Here is a 16,626-nt window from a genome sequence, read left to right as displayed (position 1 = left end):
AGTTGTTGAGGGATTTTAACTTCATTTAAAGTTCATAAAATTTAATAATGCGAATTTATTTGTAATTATAGATTTTTTTCTTTTCAAACTTTAATTAATTATTTTAGAACTTTTGAAACTTTTTTCATTAAAAAACTAATTTTGTTTATATTTGTTTTCTTTCCAGGAGCTCCAAAAGAGACATGCAAATGATGCTAATGCTACCAAAATTATGAAATAGTATTTGGTTTGGATGTTTTCAGGGAACCAAAACCCTTCACCTCAAAAACTATTTTATTTCATTTAACATACAAATTACTAACAAAAAAACCTGAAGTAACAATCTTTTCTCTCTCAAAAAACCAAAAAAAAAAAAATAAAAATCACTATGTACAGCCAAATTCTAGTCTATTTTGGAATACTCTTAGTTATAATTACCAACAGTAACAGTTATGCCAGTGTTCAAGTAAATCATCAGTCATCACAACATCTAACAAATGAGATACCAGTGGATAAAATGGATCAATTACCAATACCAAAAGATCAAACATTAATTGTACGACTGCCATCGAATACACTGCTCAAGTATACAGCTTACAAGGATGTATCGATATTACATTTTCGCATACCACCAGATTCGAGGACAGCTTATTTTACATTCAAAGCATTGGAGGAGTCTAAAAGTGCCTTTCGTAAGTATTTTTTTTTTTTTTTTTTTTTTTGTTATTTACTTTTGTTTCAAATAGAAACCAATTATGGTTTAGGTGGTAATATGACGAAGAAGTCAAGGAAGAACTAAAATGGAAAAGGTTGTTTTTCTCACAAGCAGCTTTAGCGATTTAGATTAAATAAAATACATGCGTACCTACTCAGGTAATTCAGGAGCAATTGTAATGTTTCCTGTCATCGAACAGTTTTCTTGATTATTTCTGCCTTTCTCTGAATGACCTAACCGATATTTAAAAAAAAAATAATAAAAAGCGCCTGAGTTTTTTTAAATAACGTCGCTGTTTTAGAAAACGGGCATAACTCAAAAATCCTGGTTTTTGAGTTATTAGTGCCAATATACTGGAAATTATACATTCTAAATTTTTGTAAATTCAGTATAAATTTACACAGCTGATTCTTTTTCTTCAATTTATGAAAATACATAGTATGGAAAATTGACAAACTTGGAATTTAAAACAGCTTTTCTGAAGAATTAAAAATTTTGAGCCATGCCAGTTTTCTTAAACAGCGACAATATGTATTTCATTTTTGTTTTTTTTTTTTTTTGTAATACATACGGGTTCGTATGTAGTTTTTTTTTTTATTTTATTTTTATATCTAATAATAATAATTTTGTAAAGAATAGCATACCAAATTATTTTTTGAAAATTTTTTTTAAGAATATATTTTTTTAATCAACAAGAAAAAATTTAAATTAATTGTTATAGAAGAAGTTAAATGGTTTATTTTGTTTGGAGATTAAAAAGGCGTTTTAAATACTTTCTTACCAAATTAATAGTAAATTTTTTTTTTTTTAATTGATGCTACAAAATTTTAACATTTTAAGCAACTTTTACCATAAAGCCAAGTACATACGTGGATCCATTTGTGAATTTTATTTTTTGGACCAAAACGAACGGTGCCCGTCATATAACCAAAAAAGAAATGTTTATATTTTTTTTTTTTTCAAAAACGGATCTAATGGTTTTATACAAAATTTTATGTGTAATGCTACAAATAAGACCCAATTTTTAAAATAAAAAAAAAATATAATAAAGGTAGCTGTCGTAGAACCATTTTATTTTTTTTTATTTTGATTTTCTCGGAAACGACGATGCCGATTTCAACAAAAGCGTTAAAGTAACATTTTAAAATTTTTTAAAAACAATGCAATGTTGTTTTGTTTTGAATAATCAATTTTTTTAAAATGGTTTTATGAATTTCTTTGAAATTTGTCTTTAAATGCTAATTAATATTTTCTTAAAAATGATTTGCCAACTTTTTTTTTTTTAATGTTAGAAAATTATAATATTTGTATACAAAATTATTCATTTTTAAATTGTAACGATTTTCAAAAAAAAAAAATCTCAATAAATATTTTTAAATAAATTTAAACAAAATTGAAAAACGTTTTGACCTAGCTTCTTTTTTTTCAAAAATTTTGTTTTTAAAAGTTGTTCCGGGTCTTAAAAGTTGCTCCTTACAATGTTATACATTTCTGGACCTCTAAGTTCAATATTTTTTTTTATATTTTTTTTTTTCAACTTTTAAAAAATTCTAACCATTGTTCGAAAAAATTGCGGCCGTAAAATTTTTAAACTCAAAAACGGTTTCCCTTTTTTGGTGCTCAAAAATTTATTTTGAATTCGTGTGTGTGAATTTGGTTAAATATATTATTGAGGTGAGCCTGCTCTTTAGCTGTGTGAATTGGGATACATTTTTGACTTGACTTAACTTGAATTTATTTAATATCAAAAAATTGAAAAATATTAAAAAATATTTATTTTCTTTTAATACACAATCATAATGTTAAATTGCTTTCTAAAATTTTTCTGATAATTTCCAGTTTTTGACCATTTATTAAAAAAAAACCACAAAACTCTCTGTCCAAAAATTATCCTCTGAAGATAAAAAATGTTAACCTTCTCCCAGAGCAGGAATTTTTGAAAGTTGAAAATTAATTTTTTTTGTTTTATTATAACACTGTTACCTATTTAATGCAGAAAATAGATATTTTTCAAAGACGTATTGAAAATAAATTTAAAGGTCAGAAAAAAGACTGTATTTTGTAACTTTTGTAATTTTTGTAATTTGAACTTTTAGTGTAACTGTTACTTCTATAATGCGTCCTTAAAAGTAGTTTTCTGCAATGAATAATAAAACGGTATCAGTGATGGTTGCTAAATTTTCTTGCAGGTTCTGCTTTCTTCGATGAAAACCGCATTATTGATTGTTGGAACCCACAATATTTGCGATCATCTTTCATTTAATATCATCGAAATCACTTTTTCAAGTCCTTGAATTGCTATAGAAACCTTCTCATAAAATGTTACCAAAGAAGTAAAATTTATCTCCTGTAACCTTGTATGGATACTATCACAAACACTCCTTTTAAACTTTTAACACTCTACCAGTGCAATTCACTCTATTTTGATGTCTTCTAATCGAAAACAACTTTCCAACTAGGTCAAATCGCCATTCTAATGTCTCACATTCAACATTTCTCTCCACACCTTCTTTTCAAAGTGGCTTTCAACTGTGTTTTCATCACCAAACTATTGATGCCATCGTCATCAAAATCAACATCAAACCTTCTAAAATTGTCACCTTAACGTCGATGACATCGACCAACCGACGATGACTATGGAGATATGACAACAAGAACGACGACGACGCGACGATGCACTTCATTCAATAACTTTCTATAAGATTCACACCATCATCATACTGCTCCAAACCAAACACCTAAAACCCCCCATCAACCAAAAGAAAAGAAGAGAGGTCGTATCACATGGCATCTCAAGAAATCAATAGCGAATAGCTTTTAGCACGTCACGTCGTCATTTTGTTGACAAACAACAAGCTCCCCTTCTCCCTATAGCTACATTTTTAGAACCCTCAAATATGTAACAGTATAACAGTGATAGAAGTCATATTTCTTTGACATTACAGTTCGGTTCGGGGGTTTCAAGCTTCATTGCATTGCTTTGAGTGAATGCTTTGACGGGCTTCATTCATCCTGTGTATATTTTCTGTCTCTCTCCCTATGCTATCTCTCATCCACGAGGACATCTCCAAGGACACGAGCCGCCACCGTTGTCACTGTCGTCGCTGCGGCATCGTTGTTGAAAGAACATAACCTATTCCCCGTTTGCTTTTGAGAATATTCCATTAGACTCACCTCACTTGCCACCGCCACCACCACCACCAACCATCGAAACCGTAACCGTTACCATGCTTTTATTATTGTTAGATTACACCTCACCAGAATATAGCCAAGTCACCTATACCTAAAAGTAATTTAGATATGATTCCTCCTGCTCTCACAAGGATTGTGTGTCCTTTGTAGTGGCGATGAGAAAATTGAATTGCTGGAGGTGGGTTGATGGGAGATACCTAAAAGGTGACTCTGTTTCTGAGGTTTTAGGTGTGGGTGAAAGAAGATTTTATCCGTTTTTGCAAAAGGAGTGTATTACACAAAAGTGAACAAAATTATATGTATATCTATTTGTTCTGTATGTATGTAAGAGTATCCAGTTACATTGTATTATGTAGTGTTAAAAGTCAGTGGTACAGTGAGTGTAAATTAGGTAACAATTTGAAGACACTTTGAAAGAACATTATGATTTAATTTAGCAAGAGAGTTGCTCCTTTGATGCAAAGACAACGTAGATTCCTTTTTATCAATTATTTTGCTGTGTAAAGTAATTTACTAATAATTGTCAGTTGAGTTCTTTGGAATTTAGTTCGATTTGATTCACTTTTAATTAAATGGAGCGTGGAAATTCAGCGAAAAATTGATGCTTTTGATTTTGAAGAATGTAACAAAAATCGAACTCTAGATAACAACGAGACACCTTGAGTATTTTGTAACCCGTGATTTGATACAACTGTTTAATTGTGTCAAACCATAAAAGTGTGTGCTAGGATTTCAGAAGTTTGGAATTTTTCCTGAGCATTGAGAAATTTTTGGGGTTGGGGTCAAAATTCTGCCGGGGTAAAAATTCTTTTGTCAAAATTCTGCTTTCAAAATTCTGCTTTATAAAATTCTGCTTTCAAAATTCTGCTTTTCAAAATTCTGTTTTTCAAAATTCTTCTTCTCATAATTCTGTTTTTCAAAATTCTGCTTTTCAAAATTCTGCTTTTCAAAATTCTGTTTTTCAAAATTCTTCTTAATATTTTTAATACTAAACATTTCCGAAAATAATTCAAAATTTGTTAATTTATTAAATAAAGATGAATATTCAAAAATTTGTATAAGAAAAGGAATATTTTGTATCAAACAACATCGGTTCCAATAAGTTATAGATTTTATTTGAAAGAAAGTCAGTCTATGCATTTTAAAAAATATTTGCGACACTTAAACAACAAAATTTATTAAAGTACCAATATTGAATTACGTTAATGAGGTGTATTTTTCTTTAGTCAGCGCATATGTTATAAAAAAAAAACAGAATTGGCAGAATTTTTTTGTTCAAGTATAATGCTAGCAGAATTTTGAAAGGCAGAATAGAAAAAAAGCAGAATTTTGAAAAACATAATTTTCGTTAAAAAAGCAGATTTTTGAAGCCGGAATTTTGACCCGACCCTAGTTGTTGTTCATTTTGACTGCACAACGTGCGATAGAAATAATATCATCAAATTTTCAATATAAAAAATTTTGTTAGACGAACACAATTTCGGAATTCTGAATCCAGAAAACCTAAAATTCCGAAAATCCAGAATCCGGAAAACCCAGAATCCCGAAAATCCAAAACCACGAAAACCCACAATCCTGAAAAACACTAGATTTTGGATTTTCGAATTATGTGTTTTTAGGATGGGTTTTCCGGATTCAGGAAACTTTAATAAAAAAAACACAATTTTATTGATTTTAACAGAACTATAAGGATCTCGTTCGAGATTTTGGGTTTTTAAATTTTAGATTTTCAGAATTATAAGCTTTCGGGATTTTAAATTTCCCAGATTTTGAGTTTTCGGGGTTTTTGAATACGACCCAAAAATTTTTTTCTGTCGTTATTTAAATTTCAATACGGTTATATTTGATTTCTTACACAATTCTTAAAAAATACGATATGTATTTCATCTTTTTAAATTTAATTGTGAGTGATCTAAGGAGAAAAATGCAAGAAACATGAAAATTTGAGATTGACAACTTATGAAATGTATTTATAAAAATTTTCAAACATTTTCGAAAAAAAAATTATGCTGCTCTAAATAAAATATTAATCCATCAAAAATCGGGCTGTAGTTTAATAGAAACAAAATGTATTGTTGTATATTCTGCAGGCCACTTTGTAGACCAAGACATAAGCATTTAGCTTACGATTTATGAATGACAATGCTTTAAAAGGGAAATAACATCGCTTTCCATTTTTTGTTATTTTTTGTATATCTTTTCATATTTGTATCTTTGATATTTTTAGCTTGAAACAACAAGTATTCTTGAGAAAAATAGATTTTAACTATTTTTTTTTTTTATAATTTACAGATAGAGTATGTAAGCCCCGTGATGTTACACTTCACTTAAAAGCTGGCAGTTATCCTGTGATAAGTCCAGAGAATATAACATTCCCAAGAAACTTTTTAAATGCCGACCAAAGGTGAGTTAAAATAAAATATTTAAATTTAATTTTTTAGACCTTAATTCCAATTTTTTTTTGCATCATTATATTCACTGGCGAACAAAACGAATAAAAAGCACCATAAAACTAAATGATATTTATAATATATTATAAGAAGACAAGAAAAAATATTCATATTCATTAAAAAATACGTAATAAAAATGTTTTTTAGAAACATTTTCTCTAAAAAAAACACGTATACACCCCAGTGAACAAATCGATTAAATTTTGTGGAATAGCACACATCTAATGCAATTCTTACCCGATTGTTAAAATTAAGATATTAATTGAAAGCTGATACAATAACGATAATTTCAACGTACAAGTGACGAAAAGTAACACCGTAATGTTAATGTTTAAAATGAATACAAATTAGCTCTGTTTCCATAAAAAGATTAATAAAATTAATTTTAAAATTTAAAGATGATGACAATAATACTTCAGTTTGTCTGTATAAACCCTTCACGTTTCAATATACTAATATGTTAATTTTTACCAAAACAAGAAAACCGATTAAAGTTGTATTACTTTAATTTCTTATTCATCTAAAGTCGACTATTTCCTTCTTAAAAATCGATTATATTTTATTTCACACCACGAATAAAAATCCCCTCAATACAAATATTTACAAAAAAAATCTTTCCTTCTATTGTATGTAGGTACACAAAGAAAAGCAAAAAAAAAATAACATAAAAGAAAAACTCAACAATTTCTTTCGCCATTAATAATCCTAAGTGCCTATCTTAGACACTTTATGTGCGAAACAATCACTCATTTCACTCTCCCCCAACTTTTGCGCGTATCATCATGTGAAATCAGACACATGTAAGAAATTCTCATTAATTCATACAGCCAGAGAAAGTAACTTTCTTTATATCGTTCAAGATAAAATTTATATATATCCTGAAAAAAAAAAAAAAAGAAATCGAACAATGAAGAAAGGAGCCAAGTTGCGCTATTATCAATCGACATCCATTTATTTAGTAGCTTTCATATCTATAAATAGAAAAAAAAATCCAGAAATAGAAATATCCTTGAAGTCTCTTCATGTCTCTAGTCTCACTTAATTTATCGATGACAAATTGTCAAACCACAGGAAAAAAAAAAACCATTTGATTTTTGTTGTTTCTTATAGTTTTTGTGATTGTTAATTTAATTCAGTTGTCCTTGATAGTAAACATATTTCTTACCAGGAAGAATCCTTCTACAAGATATCAAGACTTCCTCATTCATGTTCATTACTACAAAATTTTATAACCCATGTAACTCGACTATCGAAAACAATGCTATCCTTCAAGCAGAACCCACCAGCAAAAAAAAGGAAATATCCTTACAGCTAAAATCAGGATGTTCTCTCTGAAAGATGTATAGTTTTCTAGAGAAAAAAAAATAACCGTACATATAAAACACTATTTGCTCAACATTTAGTGAACACGGCTTTGGTTTCATAACATATCCTTGGAATAGAACAGAAAAAAAAAAGGATGTTCTATTTACTTTTTTTTCTGTTGTAAGGAAAGACCTCGTGTTTCCTTCCTGTGTTCAGTTAAAAGTTATCCCAGTTATTATAGAACAATATTTGGCCAATTTATTATCCGTTCCACCAGGCACACACACGTGTTTGTCTATATATGTATTAACAACCGGAACAACGATATAGTAATATGTTCTTGTTTCGTGGAGGGTTAGAAAAAAGTAAAAAGAAGTAAAAAGGCAACAGGAGTTCAGCTCAAAGGACCAAAAAACATAACCCACTACAGAACAGAAGGAACATAAGACTAAGTGGATTATTATACAAAATATAACCGTTTTAGGTATTTTTTTTTTTTCTTTTCGTCGTCGTGTACTATAGCTGCGAAGTCGTCGTCCTGTGTTTTTTTTTTTTATTTTTCTAACCAACCCACCACATATATCCTTTTTAGTGGGCGATTCTCATGTGATGTTCCTTTTCACATCGTTATTGCTGTCAATTTACGAGGAAAAATGTTTTTAGTTTCAGAGTATAACGAAGCCAGTTGGGTCAGTTTATCTTGATGCACTGCTTTAAGACTCTCTAAGCAGTGCAGCACTAACACATACAAAGAAAAAAAATCTATTAAAAAAAAGAGAACACTATAGTGTTCCCAGAGGGAAAAAGAAGAATATCCTTTGCTGTTACATTACTAATGGCAAATATGTTTGCGAGGGCACCGCACTATCTACCATGTACCTATACATGCAAAGAGATTTTTCTATATATGTAGTATGTACATTATCCTTTACATTGATCGGCCGCCTGGTTCTTAAAGTTGCAAGGAATGCAGTTTACTTTTTAACTTTCAAAATTGGAGTATTCCTGCAGGATTGCTGTGCACTTTAGCTCTGTGTGACATACCCAAAAGCTAACAGCAGGACTACCTTGAGCTTATTTCGTTTTCCTCTTGCAACATCATAAATTTATAATCGAGACGAAAAGGAGTGAGTTTTGCCTTTCGGGAGATTGTGTTTATATGTATGCGAAATATACGATATTAAAATTTTACATGCATAGGGACATACATTTATGTGAGTGTAGAAAATTTTAATAATTTATTTTTCAAGATGCTCATAGCCATCATTCGTGTGTTGCAAGTAAGCAAAAAGGATATACCTATACAAAAATAATGAAACAAAATTCATATAGGTCTTACAGGCGACATTAAAAGTTATAAAGGAGGATAAGGCAGGACACATAGCAATCTTGATGTACTACTTTTTGTTTGATATTTAACTTCTCTTGGGGAAATCTCTATTTCTTTTGGGTAAAGTGTCAATGTTTGATTTAAAAAAATTAGAAAAGTATTTATATCAGAAATTAAGAATCTTGTTTAACACCTGAAGGATGAACCTCTTTGTTTATGTTATATTTTTACTAACACCTCTATTTTGCTGCTCAGTGTCGGTCGGGGGTTACTTAAAATAAATACATAACTGAGCTGTTTTTAATCCTTTTCAATAGTTTTTCATCATTATTATTTTGGAATTTTACGAATTTTTGGATTTGTAAAAAATAAAATGCATGAACTTGCTCTTAGAGTTGCTTATATTTTTTTAGAATTTTTATATAAAAATTTGGGAAATGTAGGTTTAAAAAAAAAAAAAAAATAAAATTCGTTTTTCAAAAAAATACAACATCTAAAACAACATCTAAAATCAAATTGTCCCACAAAACAAGTATGTAGTTTTGATTGATATATTAACATGCATTTCTAGAAAAAAAAAATTTCAAAATCGTTAGAGCCGTTTTTTAAAAAACTAATTTTTTATAAATAATTTTTTTGGAAAAAAATTTTAAAAATCAAATTGGTATGCTTTTTTGTAGAAATCACTAATCAACATCTTAAAACGAAGTTTCAAAAAAATTCAGTGTCACGTTTTCGAAAATTTGATTTTTCAAAAAAAATTTCAAAATTTTTTTAAAAATCCAAAAAAAAATTTTTTTAATTTTATTTTTGGCTTACATTAAAATTATATAAATTCTTCTTCACAAAAAGTTTCGTTGAAATCGAATAAGTAGTTACGGAGAAAATCGCATTAAAAAAAAAAATGGTTCTATGGCAGGTAAAACTTACATTTGAATTTTTTAAACAAAATCGTTGGAGCCGTTTTTGAGCAATTTCAACTTTACTAAAATCGGTATATGACAAGTACCGTTATTTTTGGTCTAAAAAAATTAATTCCAAAAACCCCTCTGGAAAGTCACAAAATAACGCTACATACCAAGTTTGACATCGATTGATGTCCATCCGTTTAGGCTGTAGCTTCGTTTACAGACAGACAGACGGACTTCCGGGACCCACTTTTTTGGCATTCTCTATCATCGTAATGTCATGGAAAAATGTTATCTCAACTTTTTTTTGTACGATACATAACTTGATACATAGTACCTATATCGCAAGTAAAAATTAAACACAGTAACGGATTAGAAACTAAAACACTGTTCTGTATGTAAGATCCATATGAACTTAAAATTACATAATTGATTCTAAAAAATAACAGTAATAAAAATATCTTATATGCAATTGGTCATGTCTCAAACAAGCCAAAATCTTAAAATGACTTTGAGGATTTTGATAATAAATACATAAAACAATAAACTTACTGAATAAAGACTTTATTTTAGTTAACAAATGTCTTGTATTGGTTTTTAAGAGTCTTGCTCCCACTTCCCATATATTTTGATATCCAACTTAGAATCCAATATTGAATCCAGCTAAAATGCTGCACAGTGGTGCCTTTGGTGCTTTTTGAAACTGAAAAATACACTTGCATTAAAAAAAATATTTATTGCAACTAACAGTATGTTTCATTAAAAAATAAATGTTATTGCAAATAAAAAATATTAAGTCATTGAAAAAAAAATTCAATACAAAATGTTGGCATTAAATATTTTTTTTATATATCAGTCGAATTTCTAACAATTTTGACTTTTTGGCTATACATTAGATTCAATATTATGATTGAAATATCTTAATTGTAAACAAATTTTAAGAAATTCGACAAATATTAAAAAAAATATTCTTAGATATTGAGATTTATTATGAATTGAGAAAAATTTGTCGATGTGTCGGCTCATTTTCGAGATTAAATTCGTAAAAAAAACTAAATTTCCATTTAAATCATTTTGCCCTTAAGTTCGTAACATGAAATAGTTTTCCCTTTCATTCACTAATTTATATAAATAAAAGATTTGTCGTTAATGGTCCAAAATACTATTTAGTGCCGAAAAAAGTGTCTTTTGTTGAATTTAATTTTTCTTGAAGAAAAAGTACAAATGAATAGAAAAACTATACTGAGTTATAAAATTACCTAACATTGTTTGCATTTACAAGTTTGAAACCCAAATTTGGATCGAATTGTGTACAAATCACGGTAACAATTTGGTTTATCTTGGTAACGCAGTGGTATTTAAAGCTTTAAAACTGTTTAATTGAAATTAATTTTTCTGTGATTTAACTTCATAGGAGATTTACGTTCTGGCTATAGTTTCAAATAGAAATATCAGAGAACTTAATAATTATATGATTTTACAAATAAAACTGATGATTTTCAGGAAAGTAACGCAGTTGTTTGGTTTTGATCACTTTGTGTTTAAACTGTCATAAATATAGAAATATCATTCAAAACATCGGTGCAAATGTTATTTTACAATAGATTAAATTGTAACCATTCTATGTCAACTAAAATATATGAAAATATATTGTTAAAAATTTCCATTTTTTTTTTTTTCAAAATTCACTGTCCAAAGTTACACTTTTTTAGGCACTTAATAGTATTTTGGCCCTAATAATGAATGTTGAAAACTCATTTTATGAAACATTTAGTCCTAAAAAATGTATACATAAAAAACTAAACGAACGTTTTTTTTTTTCAAACTAAATAGATCTTCAAGACGATTTTTCTCATCAAGAGAAAGTCTCAGCAAATTGTGTTTAATAATATATGGAGCTAAGTACCTTCCCACTTGATTTTCAAAAATGACTTAGTCCTTAATTCTATTAGAAAATAAATCATTTAAGTCTGATAAAAAAGTCCTTACTCAAGGCTTGTGAATGAACGACCAGTTATAAAAATAATAAAACAAACAAAAATTGGTTATCTAAATGAGTTAATCAGTGTTATTAATTTAAAGAACTGTGTGCGGAACTGTCCATCTCATCTCATCAGCATAGGAAATTTAACACCAATCAATTTTACCATTTTGGTAAATCAATAAGCTATGAAGAGAAAAAAGTAATAATAGACAAAGAGATTTGGTCAAAACTAGATCTAACAGATTTGTTGTTGTTGATTCAACATTTTAGCATGTTCAACTTAGTTCCTGCGAGTATAAATTCTGAAATTCATCGTAACCTAATTTAAAGTTTACAAGACATAATACCTTCACATTTCAAAAGCCAAAACTGAGTTATGAAAACATTGTAAGTTTTAATAATGAAATTCCTCGTACTATATCTCACACCCCTGTTTTCGCTGTCAAAATAATTTCCAAAAACAATCATCATTTTCTCGATGAATTCAATTTCTGATTTCCCCACTAATGAACCTAATTTAACATTGAATTCAATTTACGTTTCTCGAGTTCCATCTCTCTCTCTACACACATAAACACCCATCTTTACCATCAAATCTAATTCCACATTCAGGAATTATATCACCAACTTGCACAGAGCCCTTCCCTTATACATATATTATATTTATTAATTCCCAAGATGCAAATTAAACGACACAACTCTATATGGATATGGGGGATAAGAAGAGATGAAGATGCTCAGTTGGAAATGAACATACAGACGATATGATTTTGCCGGTGTGTATTGCCATAATGCGAATTCCCACAGCCAGCAACCAACTATCATTTGTAAGGATTTCTCAGACCTCATAATTAATATGGCAATCACCAACACGTCATACTATACAATACAATACACCCCAGCCAGAAACTTCATGCGGCCTTAGACATTTTCACACATTATATGGGTTATATGGATGTTGGTTATATTTGGCAGGATCAAGTCACCCTGAAGGCTGTTTTATCGCATACTCCTTTTGTGGTTGGAATATATTATTGAAGGTGTTGGTTGGTAAGGTAAGCAGGCACTCTGCTTAACTTAACTTCTTCGTTGCAATTGCAAATCTACATCTCAAGCTTCCGAATCCCGTACAAGTTTATGTACTTCATTAACATGCGGCTTGTCTCTAATGCCAACATCATCAAGGACTTCCAATATCCTCTCTACCCAAAGAACATGACGACGACACGACACGATAGCGACTATAGCGATAGCGACGACGACAACTGTGATGCATATATTTGGATTTTAATTATGATTAACTGTTGTACAACGTAATTGGGAATCGGTTCAGATCTAGGATGCGTGTTAATCATAAACCCATATAGTGTACCTATATCCTGCACAAATCTACCGGCTGCTGGCGGGCGGGCATACCGCATTCTCTCAAATATATAATTCTTGGTTCTGTTTCTGTGCATGTCCTTGCTGATGCTGTTGGTACAACATTAATGGCATAATTATACAAAAACCTAGAGTCTCATATCTCATTCTTAACCCATTTAAGATGTTGTTGGTTCATATTCTGCACAGACACACATACAACACAGATAAATAGAAATACAGGACATGTCGAAAATATGTCCTTGCAATGTTTAATTGGCAATTGGATTAAATTTCACAATTCATTTGTTCCAACATTGAGATTTGAAGATTGCCATACACACATAACTAACCTATAAAAGTTGTCCACAAAATTAATAACACAAACAAAAACAAGTTCCTTTTTGTAAGGGGAAAGTTTATAACTTTTCTTATACATTAGTGTGGTCCACGTTATAAGGCAAAAAAATAAACCATATAATTCATTACTTCCCCACCCATTATTTTGCTACTGACATCAATACCAACAAATGCTGAAAGTTTTAGCCCTCAAAAGTAAAAGGAAGAGGGCGCTCATCAGCTTTGAAATATTAGACTTTGTTACCCTTACATTACCCTTAATATCTGAATATATCGTATTAGGACTTGGCTTGGGGTTGGAATTTGGCTTAAACATGATAAGCACGCATGTTCCCGACAACCAAGTAAATGATTTTCATGTTTCTTTGGTTTTGAGTCACTAGCTCGTATTTCATTGATTAATTCTGTTTTGTTAACTCTAAGCAAAAAATACTTACCAGACGAATTTAAATGAACAAAAATTATCTGTGAAAATATTACTTAACTATTGTTTTTTTATGAAAGAAAAAACATATCATAAAAAACTTTACGACATTATAACTTAATTCAATTGATAAAACAAAGAAAGAGTTAATTACTAGGCATGCGGACCCAGCCATAACAGCATCTGAGAAAAAACTTTGAGCCTGTTGAGCGCCCACTTACACTTCACCTAAAAAGCTGAAATTTCACGTGTGTAATACAAAACACATATGCAACCAATTTTTGAGTGGGGAACAATGGAAATGTAAAAACCAAAAAATTGGACCACCCTATTATACATCCTTAATTTATCCCTTTGTGAATTGTGTTTTTGTATATTTTCGGTTGTTGTCGGGGGTCAATTTTGATAATATTTATAAGACAAAAGACAACAAAGCATATAAACACACAAAAAATGTCCTCAAAGTCTGTTAATTTACGAAGCCCCATAACCTGACCGGTCAACATTCTGTTGATGAAACAAATTTAATACATTCTTAGCGGTCGTAAGAACTGGCTTAGTTTCTATTGAAGGAATTTTTTATAACTGTTCAACCAACTTCCAACCATTACTAGCCCGTGATACCTTCAACGCCAATTTGTGATACTTGCGAGGCCAACGTGTGATATTGATATTTGCCCGTGATACACTTAACCCTCTACTGCATACGAAGCCAAATATGGTTTTGTCAGTTTGGAAGCACTTTTCTCTTCTCTGTAACAAAAAAATGGTAAAGATTCAATACAATCCTCTTCTTTGTGTTTCTGAGAACCCATAGATATAGTTTTTTCTTGTATGCGACACAAAATATAGGTGTATTTTATGATCACAGGTGAGTCGATCAGTCGTGTGCATTGAAATCGAAAGTGTAGAATATATTCATACTTTAAGTGTTAATTACTGCTTTTCCTTGGAAAGTAAAGTGGAACTAAAAATTTATTTAGGATCGATTGTCTAATTGTGTATGCTATGAACCAATTTTTATTGAAAAAAAGTTATTGGCCTGGTCTTGGGAGGGCAAAAAGTAGGGAAGCCATATTTGGCTTCGTATGCATTCAGGGGTTGTAAATCTACACAATATGTAAAACTTTTTTGTTGGAAAATTTTGTTCCTTTACATTGTTATTTTGCTTGGAAGCTATGTTTTATTCAGAAATGGAGTCCCTTCGCTTTTAGAGACATTTTTCACATGTTAACCCCATTTCCGGCGGCATAACCACACAAATTTCAGGGAAAGGGGGGCTCACCTATAATATTTTTCAATAATTTTATTACTTCTTAGCTTTTGTAAGATCTGGGAGTGGGTGAAAATGCTGGAGCAAGACTTACTTCGACAGTGGAAAGAATGTGAACCAGAAAAAAATATATTTAACGGAAAAAACAAATTGCTTTTCTCGGTTCCATAACTTAAAATGAGCCAAATTTGAATTAATTCTTAACTTTTTGTAATGCAATGTATTTATTTTACATTATTTTGTTTTTAAATGATAAATATTTATCTTTTGATATTTTTAATTGTATTCTTTACATAATCTGAATAAATAAAATTAGTAAAATTTCTTACCCCTTAATGCATACGAAGCCAAATTTGGCTTATAAACAAATTTTTTAAACAAATTAATTTAAAAAAAAATTTTTAATGAAAACCGTTTTGAAACAACCCAAAGAACCCATGTAAAGCATTTTTTAATTTTTTCGTCCACTAATATTAATTCATGCAGTAGAGGGTTAACGGCGCAACCATCACAGATTACTGATACCCTGACACCTATTAGAGGAAAATGTGATACTTACTTACTCATGATACTTACCAGAGCAACCTGTGATACTTAGCATGGAAACGCATAATTCTTTAGGGGGCAACCGTCAATTCTGACCAAGGCAACCTGTGATACTAGCAGATATAGCCCGTGTTACTTGCCGGAGAAATCTGTTGTATTTACTATTGCAACTTGTGATACTTGATGGAGCTGGTGGTACTAACCAGAGCACAGTGATACTTACTGAAGCAGTTTGTGATATTTACTGGGACAACCCGTGATATTAGAAAACCTGTAATACGTTCTGGGTCAACGGATGATTTTTCACGGGGTAACCAGTAATACTTATTAGGGGAAACCTGTGATACATCCAAGTGCAAGTTGTGATAGAAGTAGGACTACCTTTGATACTTTCCAAGGCAGCTCGTGATACTTAGTAGGAAGCCTGTGATACTTACCGAAGAAAATCTTGATACTTAATATGACAACCAACTAAACTTAACAGGACTTATTGGAGCAACCTATGATACTTATCAGAACAACTTGTGATATTTACTTTAAAGTGTTTACCAGTGATACTTACCAGGGCACCCTATATAGCACTAACCATGGCAACCTGTGATACTTCCCTCGGCAATTGGTGATATTTACTACAGAAACCTTTGGTACTTACCGGGGTAACCGGTGGTACTTTCAGGGACAAGTGCAACTCTGGATACTTTCCGGGAAAACCAACGATACTTACCGGATAAGCCTGTTTGAGTTACTAGAGTAATTCAATAGACAATTAGGCAACCAATAATACTTTCAAGGGGACAT

General features: G+C 30.4%; 1 protein-coding gene across 3 annotated transcripts in view; it reads left to right on the top strand.

Annotated features, from left to right (window-relative positions):
- LOC129916958 (uncharacterized) overlaps positions 1-16,626 on the top strand; it is a 140,744-nt gene that overhangs the window by 98,941 nt on the left and 25,177 nt on the right. For all 3 annotated transcript variants that reach the window (XM_055997219.1, XM_055997220.1, XM_055997221.1), the window contains 2 exons: positions 167-671; positions 6,179-6,290. In XM_055997219.1, coding sequence (XP_055853194.1) covers positions 368-671; positions 6,179-6,290 — 416 coding nt within the window. In that variant the 5' untranslated portion in view covers positions 167-367. The remainder of the gene's footprint in view (positions 1-166; positions 672-6,178; positions 6,291-16,626) is intronic.

This window comes from Episyrphus balteatus, chromosome 3, assembly GCF_945859705.1.
Source record: "Episyrphus balteatus chromosome 3, idEpiBalt1.1, whole genome shotgun sequence".
NCBI classification, from domain to species: domain Eukaryota; kingdom Metazoa; phylum Arthropoda; class Insecta; order Diptera; family Syrphidae; genus Episyrphus; species Episyrphus balteatus.
This window is presented reverse-complemented; position numbering and strand designations above follow the sequence as displayed.